The sequence below is a fragment of the Syngnathoides biaculeatus genome, chromosome 14, assembly GCF_019802595.1.
Source record: "Syngnathoides biaculeatus isolate LvHL_M chromosome 14, ASM1980259v1, whole genome shotgun sequence".
Taxonomy (NCBI): Eukaryota; Metazoa; Chordata; class Actinopteri; order Syngnathiformes; family Syngnathidae; genus Syngnathoides; species Syngnathoides biaculeatus.
This window is the reverse complement of record NC_084653.1, coordinates 19,683,874-19,706,410: the sequence shown is the minus strand read 5'-3', so window position 1 is coordinate 19,706,410 and position 22,537 is coordinate 19,683,874. Positions and strand designations below refer to the sequence as shown.

The window sequence follows — 22,537 nt, the reverse complement described above, 5'->3', positions numbered from 1 at the left end:
TCTGGTGGTGTTGGCAAATAATTTGAGTTCAAAGTATCAAAGACCGTCTCAAGCTAATGCGACCAACATGCCACTTACACAACTTTTATCCGTCTAGTTTTTTCGTTTTTTTGGTAGCAGACCGATCCGTGTGACATTTTTTTCCCAATATCAGGCTTATAATTGTCACTCTGATAGTAATTCCTAATAAAATCCCAAGAACAACCAACCGACTTTCACAATGAACATTACAAAAAACAATATGTACATAGTGGCTTTTCATAACAAGAGACTGCAATTCTGTACATTAAATCCATCTATCCATCGATTTGCTTATCCTCACGAGGGTTGCGGGGAAGGCTGAAGCCTATCCCAGCTGTCAACGGGCAGGAGGCGGGGTATATCCTGAACTGGTTGCTAGCCAATCACAGGGCACATCGAGACATACAACACCCGGACTCACAATCACACCTCGGGGCAATTTAGAGTGTCCAATTAATGTTGCATGTTTTTGGGATGTGGGAGGAAACCCACACGGGCACCACGGGGAGAACATGCAAACTCCGCACAGGCGGGTCCGGGATTGAACCCAGGACCTCACAACTGTGAGGCCAATGCTTTACCAGCTGACCCACCGTGCTGCCGACATTAAATCCATCTGTTCAATGACAGGGAGGTGGATTTTCGCAATAAAAGTACAAGCAACAACGCTCTGTGATTTTCACAATAAAAGTCACGAGTGACCACACAACATCCAGATTTGTACACAGTGACTTATCACAATAAAGGTCTGTGAGCAACAGCCCGAAATCCGACATGTACACAGTGAGCTTTCATAACAAAAATCCAGTGGTCTTCTAGTCCCATTGCTGCCCCCCCCACCCCCCTCAAACTCAACATCCTCCTTGCATAACAACCTTTTCAAACCCCACCCACCCGCCACCATCGTCAACAACTGCACAATAACCTTTGACCCTGCACACCTGGATGGGGAGGGCTTCAGGTGTGAGCCGGATTGTTGCAAAATGTCAAATGAATGCTTTGGCCGTGACACACACACACACACACACCACACACACACACACAGAAACAAAAGCTTCCGAAAAGCAATAATGTGTCTTCAGGTCCGCAGTCGTCGTGTCGCTAGCGAGCAGGAAATTGTTTCTAAAAATATCTGACTGCCGTTTCATCTCTCAGTGACTTTACAAAGTAAAAGCTCCACGACCAAAAGAGCGCACAAAATGCCACTTACGGACTTGAACTGCGAAAGTCAGTGCGTGCAAGCTGAATGATGTGTCGTCGATTTCATATACAAGTGAAGTCAATTCTATTCTAATTAGTTCCTCAGACTCACAATTATGACAGCATCACCATTATTATTTTCTTGACATACTTGTTCAACATTACAAGTGTGAGTTGTTAGAACCGCGCACGCGTCTTTTTTCACAGCCGTCTTGCTGCCTATTTTTGAAGTTTCATAAACCATACATCTTGTACATTTTTATTTTCAGAAGAAAAGCCCACAAACAACTCAGCTTGTACAGAGTGACTTTCAAAATACAAGTCCAAGGGTGCGGCATGGTGGAGCAACTGGTAAAGCGTTGTTGGCCTCACAGTTCTGAGGACCCGGGTTCAATCCCGGCCCCGCCTGTGTGGAGCTTGCACGTTCTCCCCCTGCCTGTGTGGGTTTTCTCCGGGCACTCCGATTTCCTCCCACATCCCAAAAACATGCAACATTAATTGGACACTCTAAATTGCACGTAGGTGTGATTGTGAGTGCGGGTGTTGTATGTCTCAATGTGCCCTGCGATTGGCTGGCGACCAGTTCGGGGTGTACCCCGCCTCCTGCCCGTTGACAGCTGGGATAGGCTCCAGCACTCCCCGCGACCCTCGTGAGGATAAGCAGCAAAAGAAAATGGGATGGATGGATAAACATCTATACAACAAGCTTGTGAATATATTTCCTAATTCATCCTGCTAATTTCCTTCTCAGGGCATTTGAACCCATCACAACTGGACTTTTCTGGTTGAATCCTCAAAACTAAACACGCCCAACGACAAAAATCATGAAAAAAAGAAAATATCCTTGAAAAAATTTGTATTCCCATCAGAAAAATGTCAACTTTAAAGACAAAAATAATCATGGCAACCAGTTCAGGGTGTACCCTGCCTCCTGGGATAGGCTCCAACACTCCCTGCGAGCCTCGTGAGGATAAGTGGCAAAGAAAATGGATGGATGGAAGTCCAGGGGCAGCCAATTCAAACCCAGCTTGGTGGACCAGTCACAAGGAATAACATCATCATCTTGGGTTTTGTGACTTTCAAAATAAAAGTATGAGAAACCTTCATAAAGTAGCGGGCCTAAAAAAAATGGCACGCAAAATCAACACACCACAGAGAAAAATAACGTGAACAAGCCTGACAAATCTGAAATTAAAAGTGTTAATTATATTATATCACATTTCAAAACTTGAATAACTATCGCCACCTCTCAGCCCTCAGACGCTGTATTCATGTCGCTTGGATGCGCCCAAACGAATCAAACATATTGAGGGGGAGACAGCTTATACAATGTAAAATCACATTAGGAGGCTCAACTTCAAAACTGAATGGTTATGGTGGATTATTATCGTAATCATAAACATAAGCACACAAGTCAACTTACCCTCAGTGTTGATGATATAATGTTACAGCCCAACATGGCGCCCAATGACAATGGGACAGTAGGAGGAAACCCAGGTGCTGTATTGAGTCGGCATTGCCACATTCACTAGTATCGAGTTACCCACGCAGCCATGTTTACAAAACTATCTTCCATAAAGTGCACAGTGCAAAGCCGCACAGTGTTCAATCCATTTTTTTGGGCGCTTACAAAAACTTGACATCCAGAAAAGTTGCATTTTCGTGGCGTAGCCGTCAGTAGCTTGGCAACTGCACGCTGGAGTGGCAAATGGGACTCGTCATGGAAGCTAAGCACAGCTAACGCACAACTGAGCGGCGTAGCCAAACGAAACGATGCCACGTTGTAATTATATAGTGGGGGAGGGAACTCGCGCTATGCCCTGGCACCTGTGACATAGCCCCACCCATAAAAATCATCCATCCATCCATTTTCTTTGCTGCTTATCCTCACGACGGTCACGGGGAGTGCTGGAGCCTATCCCTGCTGTCAAGGGGCAGGAGGCGGGGTACACCTTGAACTGGTTGGCAGCCAATCGCAGGGCACACATGGAGAGAAAGTCGCACTCACAATCACACCTAGGGGCAATTTAGAGTGCCCAATGAATGTTGCAAGTCAGTGATGGTATGGTGGTACACATCCCTGCCTTTGGTCTCAGGCAGCGTGGGATCAATTCCCGCTCAGTGATGGTGTCGATATCTTCCCTGCGACTGACTGGCGACCAGTTCAGGGTGGAGTCCGCCTTTCGCCTGAAGCTAGCTTGGATAGGCTCCAGCTTTCCCGCAACCCTTATGAGGATAAGCGGCATGGATAATGACATGACAATTAATGTTGCATGTTTTCGGGATGTGGGAGGAAACCGGAGTGCCCGGAGAAAAGCCACGCAGGCATGGACAGGCGGGATCCGGGATTGAACCCGGGTCCTCGGAACTGTAAGGCCAAGGCTTTACCAGCTGATCCACCATGCTGACCCCATAAAATCAGCTAAATTCAAACAGTGAAAATGACTACTCACTAAAATGACTCAGCACGATATTGTTATTATTCTTTGGATATGTTTTCAACTTATCTTCAAACACATTTTGTGTATTTTGAAACAAAAGACATATTTTGCAGATTCTGAGAACTTTTCACCTGACACAATGCAACTTTTCACAATAAAAGTTTAAAGCTACCACACTGCACCCGGCCTCTGCACGGTGGAATTTCAAAACAAAAAGCCGCAAGCGACTGCACAACGTCCAGCTTGTGCGCAGTACACACCCGCATAACATCCATATACTGTATCATGTGACCAGTCTAAGCCAATGAGAACGAAGACAATCTTACCTGGATCAATGACATGTTGCTAAGGTTCAGCCTAAACAGGAAGTTCCTGCAAGACAGGAAGATGCGTGTCAGTGTCCGTGTGTGTATTTAAATGTTAGGTTAGTGTTCGTGTGTTTGCGCGTGTCGCACCTGGCGCCCACGATGAGCTCGTTCCTGGCGAGGTCAAGGGTCAGCTGGGAGAAATCCCGTACGCTGGCCCAGGAAAACGTGGACATCCACGGACTGAGTACTGAGGGGATGAAAAGAGATTTTTAGTGGGGTTCGGCGAACACCGATACTTGGATACCGGCCTTATTTCAAAGTACAGGGTAATTGTGAAAACTGTGTCTTTGTACATAATTGTCTGTCCTTGTGGTCTTTGAAATGTTATCTATCAAAAGTACTCGTGGAACCGGCACTTCGCATTTAAGCATTTAAGAACGAATACTTGTCCTGGTGTTGGTCTGAAAAAGAAAATAGTGTTGAACCTCCCTAAATAAGACCGTTTTGAACCAAACCATTGGGTTATAAAAGCGTTTTATTCTGTATTTAATCTGTCACGGTTCTCGCTTGCCCCCCGCGTGTTCTTTTTAAAGAGACAGTAAACATCCCTCTGCTGACAATTCTTACAGCGAGGATGATTGACATTTATCCTGCCGCTTACAAGACTTTATACGCGCCGCCTGTTCAATCCTCTTGTAAGCGGCCCGCAGCTGGGACCGTAAAACCCCCACCTTCCCCCCCACCCGCGTTCACCTCCTCCTCCTCGCACCGTTTATGTGCTCATCCCCACTTTTTATTTATTTCACAGATAAAAAGCTCCGCAGTCGGAGTGCATCTACAGTACAACGGATGCACAGCGCTTCGGTTGTTCCACATTCTGTTACTTGACAGCCTTACTCCAAAATCAAATAAATAATTTTTTTTAACACAAAAAATTCTACGGAAAACATCCCATTAAGGACAACATGAAAAACATTATTTATATTTTTAGTGAATTTACTAAAAACAAAAATGTGCGACAACGTCCAGCTTCTACACAATAACGTTCACAGTAAAAGTCCGAAGCAGCTACAGTACACACAAGGTGACTTTCATATTGCTTTAAAAATGAAATTGATAAGCAACCAAGCAAATGGGGGTTTTCACAATAAAACCATCTTATCCTGTTACATTAAACCAATCTTTTTGGAAATTCAGGACTTTCACAATGAAAGCAAACATTGAATTTTGTCATTGATCACTTTCGTAACAAAAGTCAGAAGCAAGCAGTTTGCATTATTCAGTACATTGTGGCCTTCACAATAAAAGTCGAGAAACCACACAGTTTCAAGTGTACAATTTTGTAAGTCATGTACAAGCTGTTGCTTGTGACCTTTAGTGTGAAAGTCACCATTTGCAAGCTGGATATTGTGGTCCTGACTTTTATTGAGCAAGTCTGCATGTAAAAGTTGAAACCTGTTTCAAAATAAAAGTCACAAACAACCACATAACACCCAACTTCTATGTGATGGACTTTCACAGTTAAAGTCCATGAACCACCTCACAGCATTCATCCGTACATGATTACTTTCACAATAAAAGTCCACAACCTAAAGGGAAAACCTCCATCCAACATGCCCCTCATAACTTTCAAAATAAAAGTCGAGAGCACCAACTTGCACATGGTGGCTTCCAAAATAAAAGTCCCCAGTAATGACAAAACACCCAGCCTGTGCATGGCACGATTAATTTCATATTAAAAGTCAAGAGGAACCCTACAACATCAAGCTTGACTTTCAAAATAAAAGTCCACCGTAATGATAAAACAACACAGAGCACCAACTTGTACATGGTGCCATTAATTTCATTTTAGAAGTCAAGAACCAAGCTTGACTTACAAAATTAAAGTTCCACACAGACAGCAAGATCACATCTAGCTTGTATAGGGCGACTTTCACAACAAAAGTCTTTGACACGTCCAGTGCTGTCTGAGCTGAGGCTATTATTAGCTTGCTGACTCGGACGCCGTTTCTGTGGTGACTGCTTTTTTTTGTTGTTGTTGTTTTTTTTTTGTCAGAGTGGCTCTGTTCCTTCGCAGTGACCCGTCCGTCTCCCTCTCGCGCTCTTCGCTCTCTCCCGAGTCTCAGTCGGCCGAAGTGAAGAAAATGGAAAAAGAGTGCGAGATGTGTGTTGCGGCTTCAGGAAGCTAAAGAGATAAGAGTGCGAGTCGTGATCTTAAAACGAGATCTTTCGGGAAAAAAAGAACATTGCCCGGACCACTAAGGAGCATTTTCTAGGGTGGACTTTAGCAATTACAAATGAGATGGAACTTTCAGGGACTCGCCTTCTCTGGCAGACCAAGAACCTGATCAATATCTATTGACACTACTGGACCGGTGGAAAATTGAACGACCGGTTGACAGATCTGACTCGCAGTATCGAGAACCTGGGTTCAAATCTGGCTTCTTCTGTGTGAAGTTTGCATCTTCTTCCTGTGTTTGTGTGGGTTTTTTTTCCCCCGGGTAATCCAGTTTATCTCCCGCATCACAAAAAAACCTGCATGGTAGGTTAACTGAAGACTCTTCAGTCCTTGGTCCAACAGGGAACGCGTGCGAATGGTTCTTTGTTTATATGTCTTCTGGGATTGTTACTTCATAGTGCTAGGCGACATTGTACAAAGTGAAGCTTAGGGGGAGAACCCTATAATTTTTTTATGGACCATAATCCTTCTAAGCGCCTCCATCAGCTAGTGGCAAGATAGTGTTCGCACACAGTTCTAGGCCACAGTCTACTGTTTTCAAGTGATCGTCCAACTTTTAAGGATTATTGTTCGATAGAGTTCTTTTTAAGTGCAGTCCATTTTTCATTCACAAACTCAATTTCTTTATAACCACGTTTGATTCAAGACATTTTAAATAGCAGGTGACAAGGGCATGCACACGATGGTTCTAAACGGTGCTCTTCCAATTGATTTTCAATTCTCAAACAATCTTGGTAGAGCAAGAACCCTGCAATATTCATTCCATCCCACTCTAGACAGCGAGAGTCAAGGTCAGGTTGGGGGAAGGTTCGAGGCAGTAGTCTACCAGTTGGATTTCCCAGGTGATCTTTACACATGTAAGGATTTGTGCTCTTGTCAGAGCAAGACCCCTGTTGCCTTATAAGGACAGCGTCTTTCAAAAGAAAGAATCAATATCACTGATGCACTAAAAGACATTTGGGAAACCTTGTGGCAAATGTCAGATTGGTACAGATTTCTAGGCGACACACTGTCACGAACCTCAGGCGCGGGGCTGGACCCAAATGCAGGACTCCAAGACGAGGACATGATGTTAGGCGTAGTTTTAATCACGCTGAGCTCATACACGGTGTAAGCGGTCCGAGAAGGCAGAGGTAATGAAAATCCAAAAGACATGCAGCGAGGTCTGATGACTAGGATACAAACTAGGAAGTAGGACTTGACTATGGAACATAAACTGAGACAGGACTAGACTAAGGTGGCACAGAAACACTGTGATGAGGATAGCTCAACACTACATTATTCTCAGTGGTGGAGATTCCTACTGTCAGTGAATGCAACTCACTCACTCAGGGCATAACGAACTGGCAAAAGCCAGTGCCCAAAAATCGAACTTAAATCCAGCATCTAATTACCGTCCCAATGTGAAACAGCTGTGAGCGGTGAAAGGCGTCACCGGCCAGGGCAGTGGCCACGCCCCTTATGGGCGTGGTCCAGCCTGGCTCATAACACACACTTGTCATTGACGTTTTCAAGTGATCATCAAACTCAAGTGTTCTTTGTGTTGCTTTATAATCTACGTTTTATCCAAAACACTTGAGATACAGTAGCTGGTGGCAAGGTCATACCACCACGGTTGAAGGTGGAACTCTAACTAGAATTATCAAACACTCTTTGTATCGTGTCAGAGCCAGAACTGTACAGAAATTTACAACGCTAGCATTAAGCCACTCAGGATAGCTTTTGCAAGGTCGTGTTCTAAGCGTTTTGCAGTCATCTGCAAACTTTTGAGGATGCAAGGGAAATCGCTCCATAGCCATAGGAATCCAAATTTTTGTATATTTCCCCCACTTGCACCTTATTTAGCCTTAGCATGCTAATGTAGAAGCGCTATGATGAAAGTCAGGATTTATGGGATTGAGTTTCTCTCAGACTTGCTGGCTTTGAAGACTTTGGCATTGTTCAAAGCGCCCCCCAAAAAAAGAAGAGAAAAGAAAAGAAAAAAAGTAAAGACCTGCTCCGTGGCGCGTTCTTCATCGGAAATGAAGAACGCGGCAGTGAAACGTGAACAGGATAAAGAAAATTTTTTAAAAAGTTGACTTTGATTGAAGGGCAGCGTTAGCGAGAAACGCCGTCGATGAGGGAGTTATTACCAGGTATCAACAAGTCAATCTTCCCGCTTCTCCTTGGACGCAAAATAAAGCCGTGAGCCGTCTTCTCTCAGCTCACCTTTTCCCGTTTATCCGTGATAGTCGAGAAACTGACAGTCTCGTTGCGGCCTTTTGCAACCGGATGATTGATGGGCTGCAAACGCTCGGGGGCATCTCCGAGAGCGACACACCAATTAGGGCCGCCTCGGTAATCAAGACTGAAGACGGAAGAATGCTGCGTCGCGTTGTCCCCCCCCCCCCTCACACTTTTATTATACGATCGCTCGATTCATAAGGTGATGCAAAAAGCACTGTTATATTCACGACGCGGAGACGAGACGGCGCAGAGTGCAAATTAGATTAATAAAGAGTCGCGCGCCAGGCGGGAATATGCGTAAATGGGAAAAAAAAGAAAGGAAAACAAAAATCTAGGATTGTATCTTCTCAATTCTTCTGGGACATTGCCTTGATTTGCAGGGAAAAGTAAGCATGACGACATGCGCGGTTATTCACCAGATTACTTTGCCGCTCTTCTCCAAAGGTGGCCTTTAAATCGAGCGTTACCTTCATCTTTTCCATTCCGGGAGGAATATTGCCTTTATCTTTAGCTATATTTCTGGATGCAACCAGAAAAAACGAAAAAGTGTGAAGATTATCTACTCCACTAACAAACTGGCTGGCTTCAAAATCAGTCCCTTAAGAGTCAGGGCAAACTAGCAAATCACTCGAGAAATTAATTTTCCCGAGAACTGCCTCGAAACAAAACCCAAAAGAAACAACCCAGATACGAAGTCTGCTACCCTTTTTGTGAGCGACGCCTCATCGTCTATTTACAGCTCAATACTCAAACCAATCACTTTGTGAAGGTGAAAAGTCTATTTGCTAGAGTGCCGCCTCGAACCACAAATAGACTCCGCAACACCGTCGAGAAATCAGGCGCCTCACTTGCGAGCACAAAGCTAACTTTTTTTGCCTGAATGTCACCGCGTTCAACCACTTCAAAACATTTGGCCGAGTGCCGGCTAGAATCTCAACAAAAGACGGTCTCCTTGACACAATTCCGAGTGGCCGGTCACTGTTCAGTCACAACCCTCGCTTGACTGTCACCACATACGAGCAATCACTTGAAAAGTATTTCCTTAAGTGCCGGCGAGAAACATAACCCAAAGATGATCTCCGCGACCCCATTTAGAGAGCGACTGCTCGGCATCCAGTTACCGCCCAATGCTAAGTGTTGTCTGGCTGTCACAGGATAGGAGATCACATGAAAAGCCTAATTGCTAGCATCGCCAAAAATCACGAAAAAAACGACCCTCTTTCAAGAGCCGGGTGACCTCTGTTCAGTTCCTCTGCAAAGCTAACAGCTGTCCGACTTTCACGAAATACACAACGATCACTTGAAAACTATATACGTTACAAAGCCACCAAAAGCCATAGTCTGCAGTCCTGTTCCATGCGCGGCTGGCTCATCGTCGAGTTACAGCGCAATGCTAACGCTTCCACGATTGTCACCAGATAGCAGCGTATCATTTAAAAAGTCCATTTGGTAGAGTGCTGATTACCACAACACCATTCCAAGAGTTTCTGCTTATTTTCTGTTCCAGCGCAGCGCTAGCACGAATGTGCCAAAACATACTACGAGATCACATCAAAAGTGCTTTGTGAGCGCCGCCTGGAAACAGCTAAAACACTTGACGACCCCATTCCCAGAGCAGCTGTCTCGTTGTGAGTAATTACAAGTCACTTTCACGGTCGCCATGGTAACCCACCTCCAGACCCGCAATGACAGAGGTCAGGTAGAGAAAGCCGGATGAGAATTCAAAAGTCGGAAAACATCGGAAGTAACTGGTGCGCAAGGTCATGTTGGCGCGTTTCTAGGCGGCGGTCGACCAATTACGCTTTTCAGGTGACTTTGAAACTTTTAGGGATGTGTTCTAAGAGAACCATATTTATTTGATATTCAAGACACTAATGATAGCTAGTGGCGAAGTTCCTACCAGTAAACATTCTAGGCAGCACACTGGCTCTGGTGATCTTCAAATACAAATACAAATATGTATTTCTAACTATATTGGTTCCAAGATACTTGCGATAGCTGCTGGTATGATCATGTTGTTACATGGTTCTAGGCAACTGGAATATTGAAGTGATCTTCAACCATTCCATGATTAATGTATTATGGCATTGCAAAAACACCATATTATATTTAGAGGTCTATCATATCCAAGATACTTAACATAACTAGTGGAAAAGATCCTTATCGTTAAATATGTTTTTTGGCGGCGTTCTACCAGTTTGAATTTCCCCTCGAGGAAATATTTAGGGATTCATTTTTTATGACGAAGCAAGAACAATACCAATTTCTCAATCAATGGGATCTCAGACACTTGAGATAGCTGGTGGAAAAGTACTACTGGTACATTTTCGGGCGGTGCTCGACCACCGTCCATCGATTTTCTTTGCCGCTTATCCTCACGAAGGTGGGGGGGAGTGCTGGAGCCTATCCCAGCTGTCAACGGGCAGGAGGTATGGTACACCCTGAACTGGTTGCCTGCCAATCGCAGGGCAATTCGAGACAAACAGTCGCACTCACAATCACACCTACGGGCAATTTAGAGTGTCCAATAGATGTTGCATGTTTTTGGGATGTGGGAGGAAACCGGAGTGCCCGGAGGAAACTCATGCAGGCATGGGGCGAACATGAAAACTCCACACAGGCGGGGCCGGGATCGAACCAGGGTCCTCAGAACTGTTAGGCCAACGGTCTACCAGTTAAATCAAATATATTCACTTGTATCTATCTTTTAACATGAGATTTTATTTTTTGTGTTGTTTTTGTCAAAGCAAAAATCTTGTTGAGTGCTCCAATCAATTAAAGACACTTGGGAAAGTTGGTGGCTAACTTACCATCGTTACACTATTCTATTGGAATTCCAAAGTGATCGATTTTATAATTACATTCAAGATAAGGTCCTTGGGATAGGCTATGAAAACAATTCTATCAGTACAGGTGTTTAGGCGGTGTTACTCGATCCACTAATCGATTTAGTCGCAGCTCGCTAACATGCTAACACTGCTAATGACAGTAAACACGTCCGTCTAACCTTGTGCGGACACTTTGGGATGTTCTTTCTTGGAGCACTCGGGCTGAGTAAGCGGCTGGAAAAGCGACGCTGTCAGGAACGCCGAAGAAGCGTTGGAGTGGGCTTCCGCCGCCACCGCCGTCGGCGCCGCCGTTGCGAGGATTAGGAGGAGGAGCCTCAGCAGGAGGAGGCCGGCCATGGACGCTGTCATGGTGACGACCGCTCCTTTAAAAGCCAAGTGGGATGCAGCTGCACAGGAAAGACATTTACAACACTTAGAAATAGTACCGGTGAATAAAGTTAAGGCCGTTCGAATAATAATATAATTTTAAAATTTAAAACAAGTACTACCATAATTCCCGGCCTACAGAACGCACCTGGTTATAAGCCTCACCCAGTACATTTGTAAAGGAAATACCATTTGGTACATACATATGCCGCAGCTGCGTAAAAGCCGCAAGTGCCCACATTGAAACCTACATTGAAACACGAGATATTTACAAAAAAGACGGTACACAGGGAGTTTAATGCTAGAACTGCCGCGCTAATGCTCACGCTAGTGGCGCCATGCTAACGCTAATGCTAACGCTAGCTTCCGCGCTAACAGGGCCGGTTAAATAAAAGCATCCCGGTAAAAATCACTGAGACATGGCAGTAACACGGTAGCGCAGCACTAACAGGACCAGACCGGTATAAGTCACTTCCTCGGCACATACATTCCACCGGTCTCACGCTTACCTTTCCACTCGAGTGCCCCCTTGCAGCTATTAGAAAAAAAGCACAAATTAGCCGCATCACCGCGTAAACCGCATGGGTTGAAAGCGCATGCAGAAAGTCACGGTTTATAGGCCGGAATTTACGGTACTAACAGTAAAGCGCGCAGAAAGCTGTTTAGTTACTGACGTAAAAACTAAAGTGTTTAAAAAAATCTAACATTTGAATTAAAAAATGAAAAAAATTCTTAGAATTAAGATATCAACTAAAGATGACAAAAAGTCAATTTTGTTGCAAGAATTAGAATAATGTTACATATTCAAATAGAAAAGAGTGCCCAAAAGTTTATTTAACTGCTAAATAACAGTACAATTACAAATAGAATAGTAATAATTCAAACCCCAGTAAAAAAAAAAAGTGATTTTACTTGCTAGAAAAGAATAATAACAAATACAGTACACGCAAGTTAGTTGCTAAAAAAATAATAATAATAATGAGAAAAGAACTACACAAGTTGCCAGGATAAAAATACAATTACAAATAAAGTCATATTTGGGGATCTCGAAAAAGGTGCACAGTGTTGTTGGTGGATCAATACTACGACTAATAATAATTATAAAAATGACGGGAAAAAACAATTCAGTTACCTGAATAAATTAAAAAAAACAATAATAAGATAACTGATTAAAAACAGTTGAAAGGAAATCCAGCTGCCAGTAAATAATAATTTAAAAATGAACAAGAATTCACACCCCACAAGAGGTGCTTTAGTTTGTGGAATAATCATAATAATAATATAAAAGATATTTGCAATGAAATCCAGACCGTTTTCTAAGTGCAGAGGACAAAGAAAAAACATGAAAACAAATGCCAGCAAAGCTGTTTTTTTTTTTTTTTTTTTTTTAATAGTGATCATTATCTAACAAGTGTAATTAAACTCGGGAGGTTACTTTGGAAAGTGAGGGTAGAAGAACTGATGATAAATCAGAATGCTTAGGACACAAAAAAAAAACGTGATCAGATAAACGAGACTTTAATTCAGCAAAGTGTTTCAAATCCACTGCAGACTTTTCCTCACTAATGCCTCCATCAATAAAAAAAAAAAATGATTAGTGTGGTCGAGCTGCAAATAGAGTAAAAAAAAAAAAGGCTGTGTTTTTAAAAAAAAAAAAATCAATGAAAGTTTCTTATTATTGCTGTTGCTGCACAAATTCTTCAGGTACAGTGCACTTGTCGCAAAGGTATTCGGGGGAACAAAACAAAAAAAATCAAATATCAGTGCCGTGCTGCGCCCACACACAATCATCAAAACACAAATAGTGTAGCATTTAGCGTCGGCCTACCCGACTGGTAAGCGTCTTCAAACTTGATAGCAATTGCACAAAACATTTATGGGTAGTTTGTCATTTAAGGACCCCTGGAATTGACCACATTACAGGTTTCAAACCCAAGGCCCGGGGGCCAGATCTGGCCCGGCACATGATTTCACGTGGCCCACAAAGCCAAATTAAAGTCAATTTATATGATTCTTGTAAAAATCGGTACCAACATTATTTAAAATTGTTACAGCATGGTGGATCAGGCGGTAAAGCTTTGGTCTCACAGTTCTGAGGTCCCAGGTTCAAGACTGTGTGGAGTTTGCATATTCTCCGTGTCTGCGTGGGTTCTCTCCTGGCACTCCGGTTTCCTCCCACACCCCCAAAACCATAAAAATCTTTAATTGCCTCATCATATTTATATGTGAAATTTATTAACTCGGGTCGGCACGGTGGGTCAGCTGCAAAACGTTGGCCTCACAGTTCTGAGGTCCCGGGTTCAAGTGTGGAGTTTGCATGTTCTCAACGTGCCTGCGTGAGTTTTCTCCGGGCACTCCGGTTTCCACCCACATCCCAAAAACATGCAACATTAATTGGACACTGTAAATTGCCCCTAGGTGTGATTGTGAGTGCAATTGGTTGTTTGTTTCTATGTGCCCTGTGATTGGCTACCCTGCCTTCTGCCCGTTGACACCTGGGATAGGCTCCAGCACTCCCCAGGACCATTATGGGGATAAGCGCCAAAGAAAATGGATGAATGGATGGTTACGTCTTTTCCGTTTTTTTTAGGGAGTGCGTTCGAAAGCACAATAAGAAATAGTTGTGGGTCAGACGGTCGGGGTGTTCGAATTCCGATTTTCGTTCGAAAACCAAAGCAAAAAAAATCTCGAAATTTTCCTTCAAAAACCGATTTGTACGAAAACCAAGACGTTCGAAAACCGATAAATGATAATATTGAGATATTACAAGCATTTTTGTTCCCGAACACGAATAGCTGATAAACACATCACCTTTCATTTCTGATTCAAAAATTAGTTTATAAATTGATGAATTTTTTTCATTGTTTCACAGCCCTCGGAGGGAAACCGGAACGACAACGTGGCCCGCGAGAAAAATGAGCTTGACACCCCTGGACTACATTGATCCAGAAAGGGCTCATTAGAACCAGAATGGGAGACTCCCTGTGTCTTCAGACTTTTTTTGTGTCTACTCATGATAGACGTATGGCAAATGTCGTTCTGCTAAGTGAAATTAGCTTCGGGGGATGAATTTTAAAAATCATTCATTCATCCATTTTCCTCACAAGGATAAATATGGCCGTAAAATTGCGGTATTATTGGAAAGGGGCTGATTCCCTGTCTTTTCATGCACGGCTCCGTGAGACTTTTTCGTGGCGTGCTTATGATAAATATGGCCTCCAAATCTTGCCCCGAAGTCAAATTCATCGTGCAGGCAGAGTGGCTTCAGGGACTGGATTTCCAAAACAATCCCGAACCCGGATAATTAGTCACAGCGCCATTCTCTCAATTTAGCGTTGTCCATTTGTCTCGCGTACATGCTTCAAATGTTACGAACATTCAGACAAAAAGTGTGTAATAGTAGGCAGCCTTTGAAAATACCCCGGAAATGTACAAAATGACGGTAAAACATCTGCTCGAAATGATCAGGCATTCTGTGTCTGGTCCGAAATAACAAACACTTGAGCTAAATGAGCTAAAAATGAGGTCTAGGCTGCTTGTTGCTTTAAAGGTCTAATACATCGCCAAGGTAACGAGCTGATCTGTCGTTCTTTTATTTTAAGAAAAATCAATCTAAGTCCAGATGGCACCCACTAAATCAGAAGAGCGCAGCCTTTCACAGCGGCTGCCAGCGCGTTACCACGGCAACGCGGCGGCGAGCGTCGCTATTCGGGTCGAGTGCGCGCGAACACTCCGCAATCTGCTTGGATGGCGACAGGCCTAATGAGCTTCCGACCCCGACGTCGTTCACCGCAGACATTTTGGGGAGGAACGGAAAGTATACGTTAGCCATTTTGCATTTGAAATGAGCCACTGCGGAAAAATGTGAGCGTGCTGCTACACAGAAAAGTTGGCAATTTTAAGAGGGGGAAAAAAAATTGTCCAAAAATGTCAATCGCAAAACTTGTAATATTGAAAGAGGAAAAAAGTCACATTATTTACTTTGTTTGAAAAGTCAGCATTTTCAGACAAATGGTTGTAATTTCACAACAAACTGTTTTTGCTGAGTGAAAGTTTTCATTGTTTTGAAGGAGAAAAATCATAAAATGTCAAATAAAAAGTCGTGATTTTGTGATAAAAAGTTATAATTCCCAGCAAAAAATTACATAAAAAACACAAACAGAAAATATTCTTAGTTGTATGGAAAAAAAAATTCTTAAGCGAGGAAAAAGGTACTAATTTTACAAAAATAAATGCCAAAATCAAGAGAGAAATTTTTCATGACAAAAGTGTCGTTGTATTGAAAGAATGTTTTCATTTTTACAAGAAAAAGATAAAATTGTAATTTTATGAAAAAGTCAGTTTTGCAAGAATATGGTCAGTTATTAAGGCAAACAAAAGTTTGGAGCCAAAATGAGAAAAGTTGGGATTTTACGAGAAAAATAATTGCTATCCTGAGAAAAATATGTTCATAATATCTTTCGAAGAAAAGATGTCATACATTTATGGCAAAACATGGTCATTGTTGGACAAAAAAATGCGTCATTCATATAGAAAAATCACCCAAATAATTAATGTACGTGAAAAATAGAAAATAGAAATCAAGAAAAAAATTGATTTCCATGTAAAAAAAAAAGTACATTTAATCCCAAAAATTATTTTAGGTAAAAATGACAGAATTTTATGAGAAAATTGCTGTTTTATTGGGAGTATAAATTGTCCTTTTTAGAAGGAAAATATGCAATACTTGTGCACAAAAATGCAATAGTTGATGACATAACGTCATGTCAAGCACAGCATGCAAAAAACACTAACTGCTTTGAAAATTGAAATAAAACCTGATTATTAGACCTTCCAATGTACGGACAAGATGTAAACGTCATAATTTACATGTGATTTTCAAACATGCACTCCTAATCCCACCCACCCCCCCCAAAAAATGTAAATATTTACTTGGCTCTGGGTCACAATTCAGCCTCCAGAGGAGAAGTGCGCCTGACATTTGCGTTGATCTTTCATGCCCTCACATCAACGCCAACTCCCACGTTCCCCAAGTGAGCCCCCTCCACCCCCCACCTACCCTCGCCCCCACCCCCGTGTGTCAATTAAAGGGGACGCCTAATGGGAAGTGTGCTTAATAGAATTAACAATCAGGCTACGGGTTATTTATGACCACCACCTCTCGCATCTTTTTAGGAATATTGCGGAAAAAAACACTTGGCCATAAATGTGGAATGTTTCGTGTAGAAAAATGCAATTGTTGGTCAAGAAAAAAATACAGACATAAGGTTTGTAGAATATGCTCCCATAAACACGAGTAGAAATATGCTATAGTTTACTACAAACGATTAAAAAGCAAATACCTGATCCAAAAAAAAGGATTTTAGGTTATACTTTTGCACTGTGATATTTCTAAACACTGTACAGCCACAAAAATAATATAATTAGCCCCAAAGTGCATTATTTATTCACAAAATAGTTGACTACAAAAGGTTGAGTTTTAGCACTGAATTATTTATAAACACACGATGCGGCCGCAACAATTATGTATGTAGTAGTTGGCCACTAAAGTGTAATGTTTGTGAAAAAATAAATACAAATTAATCACATATGGTGGTATTTTAATCATAAAAATGCCACACGAATAGTACAGTCGCCCACAAAAGTGCAACACTTGTACAGGTAGTAAGTTCAAAAATGCTGAACTTTGGCCCTAAAAACACAAAGTTGAGATATTTGTGCACAATATGCAGTGTTTGACCAGAAAAAGTTGGGCCGAAAACTTTATTTTTTTTGCCCCCAAATCAACGCAGACTCCTCTAAATGCCGCCCTGGGGGCCCACTGCCCCCCCCCCCCCTTTTTTTTTTTTTTTAAAGAGCCGGGGTGCCTTACAAGACTCTCTCACGCTGCGACTAATAGAATTAAGAATGAGGCCGGGGGGGGGAGGGGGGGTGTTATCATCTCTCATGCGTCTTTTTCAGTAATCTCCGCAGCCATCCACGTCGCGGCCGTAAAACGTCAGGCAACGTTAATTTTAATGGCCGGCGATTAAAAGCCAGCGCCGGTGTTTTTCTTTCTTGTAAAGTCACAGCCGGGCGAGCTTTATGGCCGCATTCTCTCTTTGGCCCAAAAAGTGAAGGCCATAAACGGAGCGAGATATTGTCGCCAAATCAATGGGCTGGATTGATCGAATCAATGGCTAACGGTCCGGGTTTATAGAGACCTCGCTACTTACTTACGCTCCAATCAAATGACTCGTGCTAAACAAAAACATCATCGGGAAGGCGCCGTCTAATCAAGCGACGCCAAAAGTCCATCGGAACTAGTACTGCGGTGATACTTGGACTAACAAGTTTAATTCCGAGGATGGCACGTCTTTCGAATACAGATTCGCTAGCCGCGCTTGGGTGCAGTTAGCCATAGCGTCACGCGAGTTTATGTGATTAAACAAAATTTGTCAGTCGCCCAGGAAGCTTTTAACCAAATTAAACCTAACTAGTCATCAAAAAGAACGGGGGGGGGGGGGGACTTTGTAATCTTTCCCATCATTCACTAAATGGAATAAATAAATACATTTGCATAATCACCAACACAACATTAGATACAGCAAAAAAAAAAAAAAAAACTTAGCTGTAAGCAGGGCCTAAATGTTAATGATAAATTGATATGGGTAAGAAATCTTTATGCTATTATTGAATTGTAAAAAGAAATCATTGCAACATTAAAGATTGATTTAAGATGATGACGCTCTCGCCAGTAGCGCTGCTCTCAGTTAGCCAGGTATAGCGATGGAGAAGTAAAGAGTATCTCGTTCAATCAATATTCGCAACGCCACATCCTGTTCCATTCAGTCATCGGCGAGGCGGCGAATGCGCTGCGCTAGCGCGGATTTCGTTCCCTGACGACGCTCGTCACTCAAATAAAAACTGTCGGACCGTTTGTGTTGGAGAATAATTTACTTAAAGGCTTCCAAATTACAGCAATTTCAATGTAACCTTTGTTAGCCTGTCTGTGATGTTTTGGCTTGTCCATTAGCATTAAGTTAGGAGACTTTCAAAAAAATGAATACACAATACATGATTCTAGTTATTGCGATATCAATTATATTTCTGTAGCCTATGGTATTTGGCATAGTGTTTCTTTCATAACAGACATTTAATGTGGTCTGGTTAAATACAAAATGTGTAATTCTCTGTTTTATGTTTAGTTTGAAAGTAAAAACCTTGAAGTAAGTGCTATGCTATCGTCAAAGCTAGCACTCGTAGCTCAAACTTTTATTTGCAATTCAATAGCTCAAACTTTTATTCGCAAGTCAAAGCAAAAAATAGAAACCATAATTTCCGGCCAACAAACTGTGAATTTTTTCACATGCTTTGAAACTTGCGGTTTATGCAGTGATGCGGCTAATTTGTGCATTTTTACTAACGGCCGCAAGGGGGAACTCGAGTGGAAAATGTAAGAATGAGACCGGTGGAATATATGTGCCGAGGAAGTGACTTTTACCGGCCCTGTTAGCGCTGCCCAAGCATTAGCGCCGTGCTAGCGTGCCCATCACCCAAGTGACGATGTATATTTTAAAAAAATCTCATTGCAGGCACAATTATCAATTCAAAGATGTCATGTCATCTCATTATCCAAGCCGTTTATCCTCACAAGGGTTGCGGGAAAGCTGGAGCTTATCCCAGCTAGCTCCGGGCGAAAGGCAGACTACACCATGAACCGGTCGCCAGTCAGTCGCGGGGCAGATATCGACACCATCACTGAGCAGAATGTGTAGCGCTCCACCATCAGTGACTTGTCAATTCAGAGATGTTTTCATATAGGGACATCAAAGAGCCCGTTGCTATTTTGTTGCTAACTGTAACGAGCCACGCAGATGACAAAAGGTTGGTAAACAGGAAAAAAATATATATATTATTATGATAGGGCGTGAGTAAATACGTGGTGCGTTGATGAGGGTGCCGGCACGTTGGGGTGTAGCAGTGCAGAGCGGAATGTTGGCCACAATACCTAACGGGTCTGATAACACACAACAACACACACAAACATAACAAGGGTTGACACTGGTTCATGAAACCTCCGAGCCACACTTGTGTGTAGTTACTAGACGTTATCCTGATTTGATCACCCGATAATTGGCGATTTTTCCTGATCAGTTTCGATGTCATAATTCGCCGATCGGCTAAGAGAAAGACATTTATGCCACATCTCTGTCATGCACAGTATATCTTAATCCAAAACCTAGTTCAGTTTTATATACTAGTATTATGTTTTTAAGCATGTCTTCTGATGTAGTATTGTAAATATCTGACAGCCAATAAAGATATTCAATAAAAACGGCGCAATGGGCGAGAGAAGATAGCTGAGAGACGGCTGAGAGACATAAACGCAACGAAAACATTAGCGCTGTTCCCACGTGGGAGAATGAGAGAGCTCACTTTAACTCAGGGGTGTCAAACTCATTTTTCTTACGGGCCACATTATTGTTCCGGGGCCGTTATGACTGTGAAACAAAAATATTTAGTGGTTATGAACTAGTTTTGGAATCAGAAATCAAGGGTCATGTGTTTTTCAACTATTCACGTTTGGTAACACAAAAATGCTTGAAATATCTCAAGGTTATCTTTTATGATATATGACCATTTGAAATTTTGGTACAGATTTTTACAGGAATCATGGAAATTGACACTCTAGATTTGGCTTTGCGGGCCACATAAAATCATGTGGCGGGCCAGATCTGGGCCCCCAGGCCTTGAGTTTGACACCTGTGCTTTAACTGTTATCCGGAAAGGCTTTTGAGTTTTGAAGCGGGCACGTTGGACTTGCACGATGGCAAATGTGGGCAATATTTGTACGGCGCCATCTCGTTTCAATTAGCCGCTGGCGAGATGGCGAGCGGGTAGCGTGAACCCCGCGCGACTGTATTGTTAAGAGGAGAGAGAACATTAGGTCCAATCTGTGTGTTCAGGCGGGTTGAGGTCTGATTGAGGTCAGAAGCCCGAGTGTAGGCCTCCTCCGCCTCCTTCGCTGGCAGCTACAAATGTGTGTGAGGACACCCCCCCCCCCAACTCATGTGCGTGTTTGTGCATGTCGCTTTGCGCACCAGATTCCTCACGTTCTCCGCATCGGGGGCCCCGGGAGGATTTGTTGTTACTATCTGCTGCTGTCTGCCGTTATCGGCCGTTATCAGCCGCTATCGCGCCAGACGCCGTCGCTCCCCCGCCTGGATGTGCTTACGCCACGCGGCGATCAGACCTGCCGACTCCTTCGGAGGGTCACAAGCACGTCCGCCATATTTATCGGTAGCGCTTGGGGTTGAATGCGTTGAATGCGTGACCACGTGCCATGTCTTACAAAAAGTGTACGGCGTAACTTCAAATGACAATATTTGGACACCAAAACGCAACAGTTGCCACTAAAGTTCAATATTTCTTTTCAAAGAGGAAAAGGTTGGCCACAACAAATTTTATATTCAGCCATAAAAGTGCAACGTTGGTAAATATGGCCACAAAAGTCCCGTATGTGGTCACGACACACAATTTCCACAAAACTTGGCTTTAACGGCGCAAGCTTAATGCTAACCAACAAGGATCGAGTGCATGAAAATCGCCATTGACATGCTAACAGTTAGCATCCACACTCGTGGATGTAGAAACTTTTAAGAAACGGATTTTTGAACGCATATGATGGAACAACACATACGCAGATAATCGGGCATTATACTCACAGGCATACAGTATTTTTTTCATCCTCAACAAAAAAATATATAATAAGTAATTTTTTTCTGGGAAGGGTCCGTATATCCCCACATATTGTAAATGTGATCTTGCATATAACAATATATTATACTGCATGCCACACAATAATTGTGCACAAAAATGCAATACTAACTCACAAAAGTTGTATTTTTGATAAAAATGCTGTAATTTTGCACACAAAAAAAAGGCTATATTTGGCGTGTAAAGTGGTAGTCTGGCAGCACAGTGGATCAGCTGGTAAAGGTTTGGCCTCATAGTTCTGAGGACCCGGGTTCGATCCCGGCCCCGCCTGTATGGCGTTTGCATGTTTTCCCCGTGCCTACGTGGGTTTTCTTCAGGCACTCCCATTCCCTCCCACTTCCCAAAAAACATGCAACAATAATTAATTGGACACTCTAAATTGCCCCTAGGTGTGATTGTGGGTGTGGCTGTTTGTCTCAATGTGCCCTGCGATTGGCTGGGAACCAGTTCAGGGTGAACCCCGCCTCCTGCCCGTTGACAGCTGGGATCGGCTCCAGCACTCCCCGTGACCCTCGTGAGGATAAGAGGCAAAGAAAATGAATGGATGGAAGTGGTAGCCTTCAACAAAAAATGCAACATTTTGCCATTTTTTCATAAGAATACCAGCAAAAACATTCCATATGTCACCATTAAATTTATATTCTGTGCTAATCTCCCATGTAAATGCAATATTTACTCACAAAAATGTTTTTTTTTTTTTTTTTGCTTTTCACTTGCCATTAGCGTCCCAAAACTTTTGCGCGACAAGCGAAGTTGATGAATGATCTTCAAAAATGATCACCCGTTATGTAAATACAGGGGCAAACCCGATTGGATTCTATCAGCGTATTTACGAGCGGTCTGGAAGTGTTGCACCGGCGAGATGCTGAGCGCCGCACTTTTATTCATGAGCGTTCGTCGCCCGCCGACTGACAAGGGCGCGTTCTCCATTTTCTATTAGGCCCCAAAGTGGTTGGCATGCAGATCACCGCTGAAGGATGAGTGCCACGTTTTTATTTTATAGGGCAACCTTACAAGACGGCCAGCAAATTTACTTGACTAAGATAAAACGCGGCGGCGGCGAAAGCTAAAAAAAAAAAAAAAAAAAATGAAAACACAAAGAGGCAGTGGATCAAGAACACAAGGCCA

At 42.8% G+C, this 22,537-nt stretch overlaps 1 protein-coding gene across 5 annotated transcripts in view; it reads right to left on the bottom strand.

Annotated features, from left to right (window-relative positions):
• Positions 1-21,394, bottom strand: part of sema5ba (sema domain, seven thrombospondin repeats (type 1 and type 1-like), transmembrane domain (TM) and short cytoplasmic domain, (semaphorin) 5Ba) — an 88,018-nt gene extending 66,624 nt beyond the window's left edge. For 2 of the 5 annotated variants that reach the window (XM_061841972.1, XM_061841974.1), the window contains exons 1-4: positions 21,358-21,394; positions 11,443-11,670; positions 4,118-4,217; positions 3,989-4,034 (exon numbers count right to left, since the gene is read on the bottom strand). In XM_061841972.1, coding sequence (XP_061697956.1) covers positions 3,989-4,034; positions 4,118-4,217; positions 11,443-11,670; positions 21,358-21,379 — 396 coding nt within the window. In that variant the 5' untranslated portion in view covers positions 21,380-21,394. Of the gene's footprint in view, positions 1-2,644; positions 2,987-3,988; positions 4,035-4,117; positions 4,218-4,323; positions 4,340-7,229; positions 7,578-11,442; positions 11,671-21,357 lie in introns of those variants that run through there. The other 3 variants (XM_061841975.1, XM_061841976.1, XM_061841977.1) reach the window with 3 other exon arrangements.
• Positions 21,395-22,537: the final 1,143 nt, after the last annotated feature.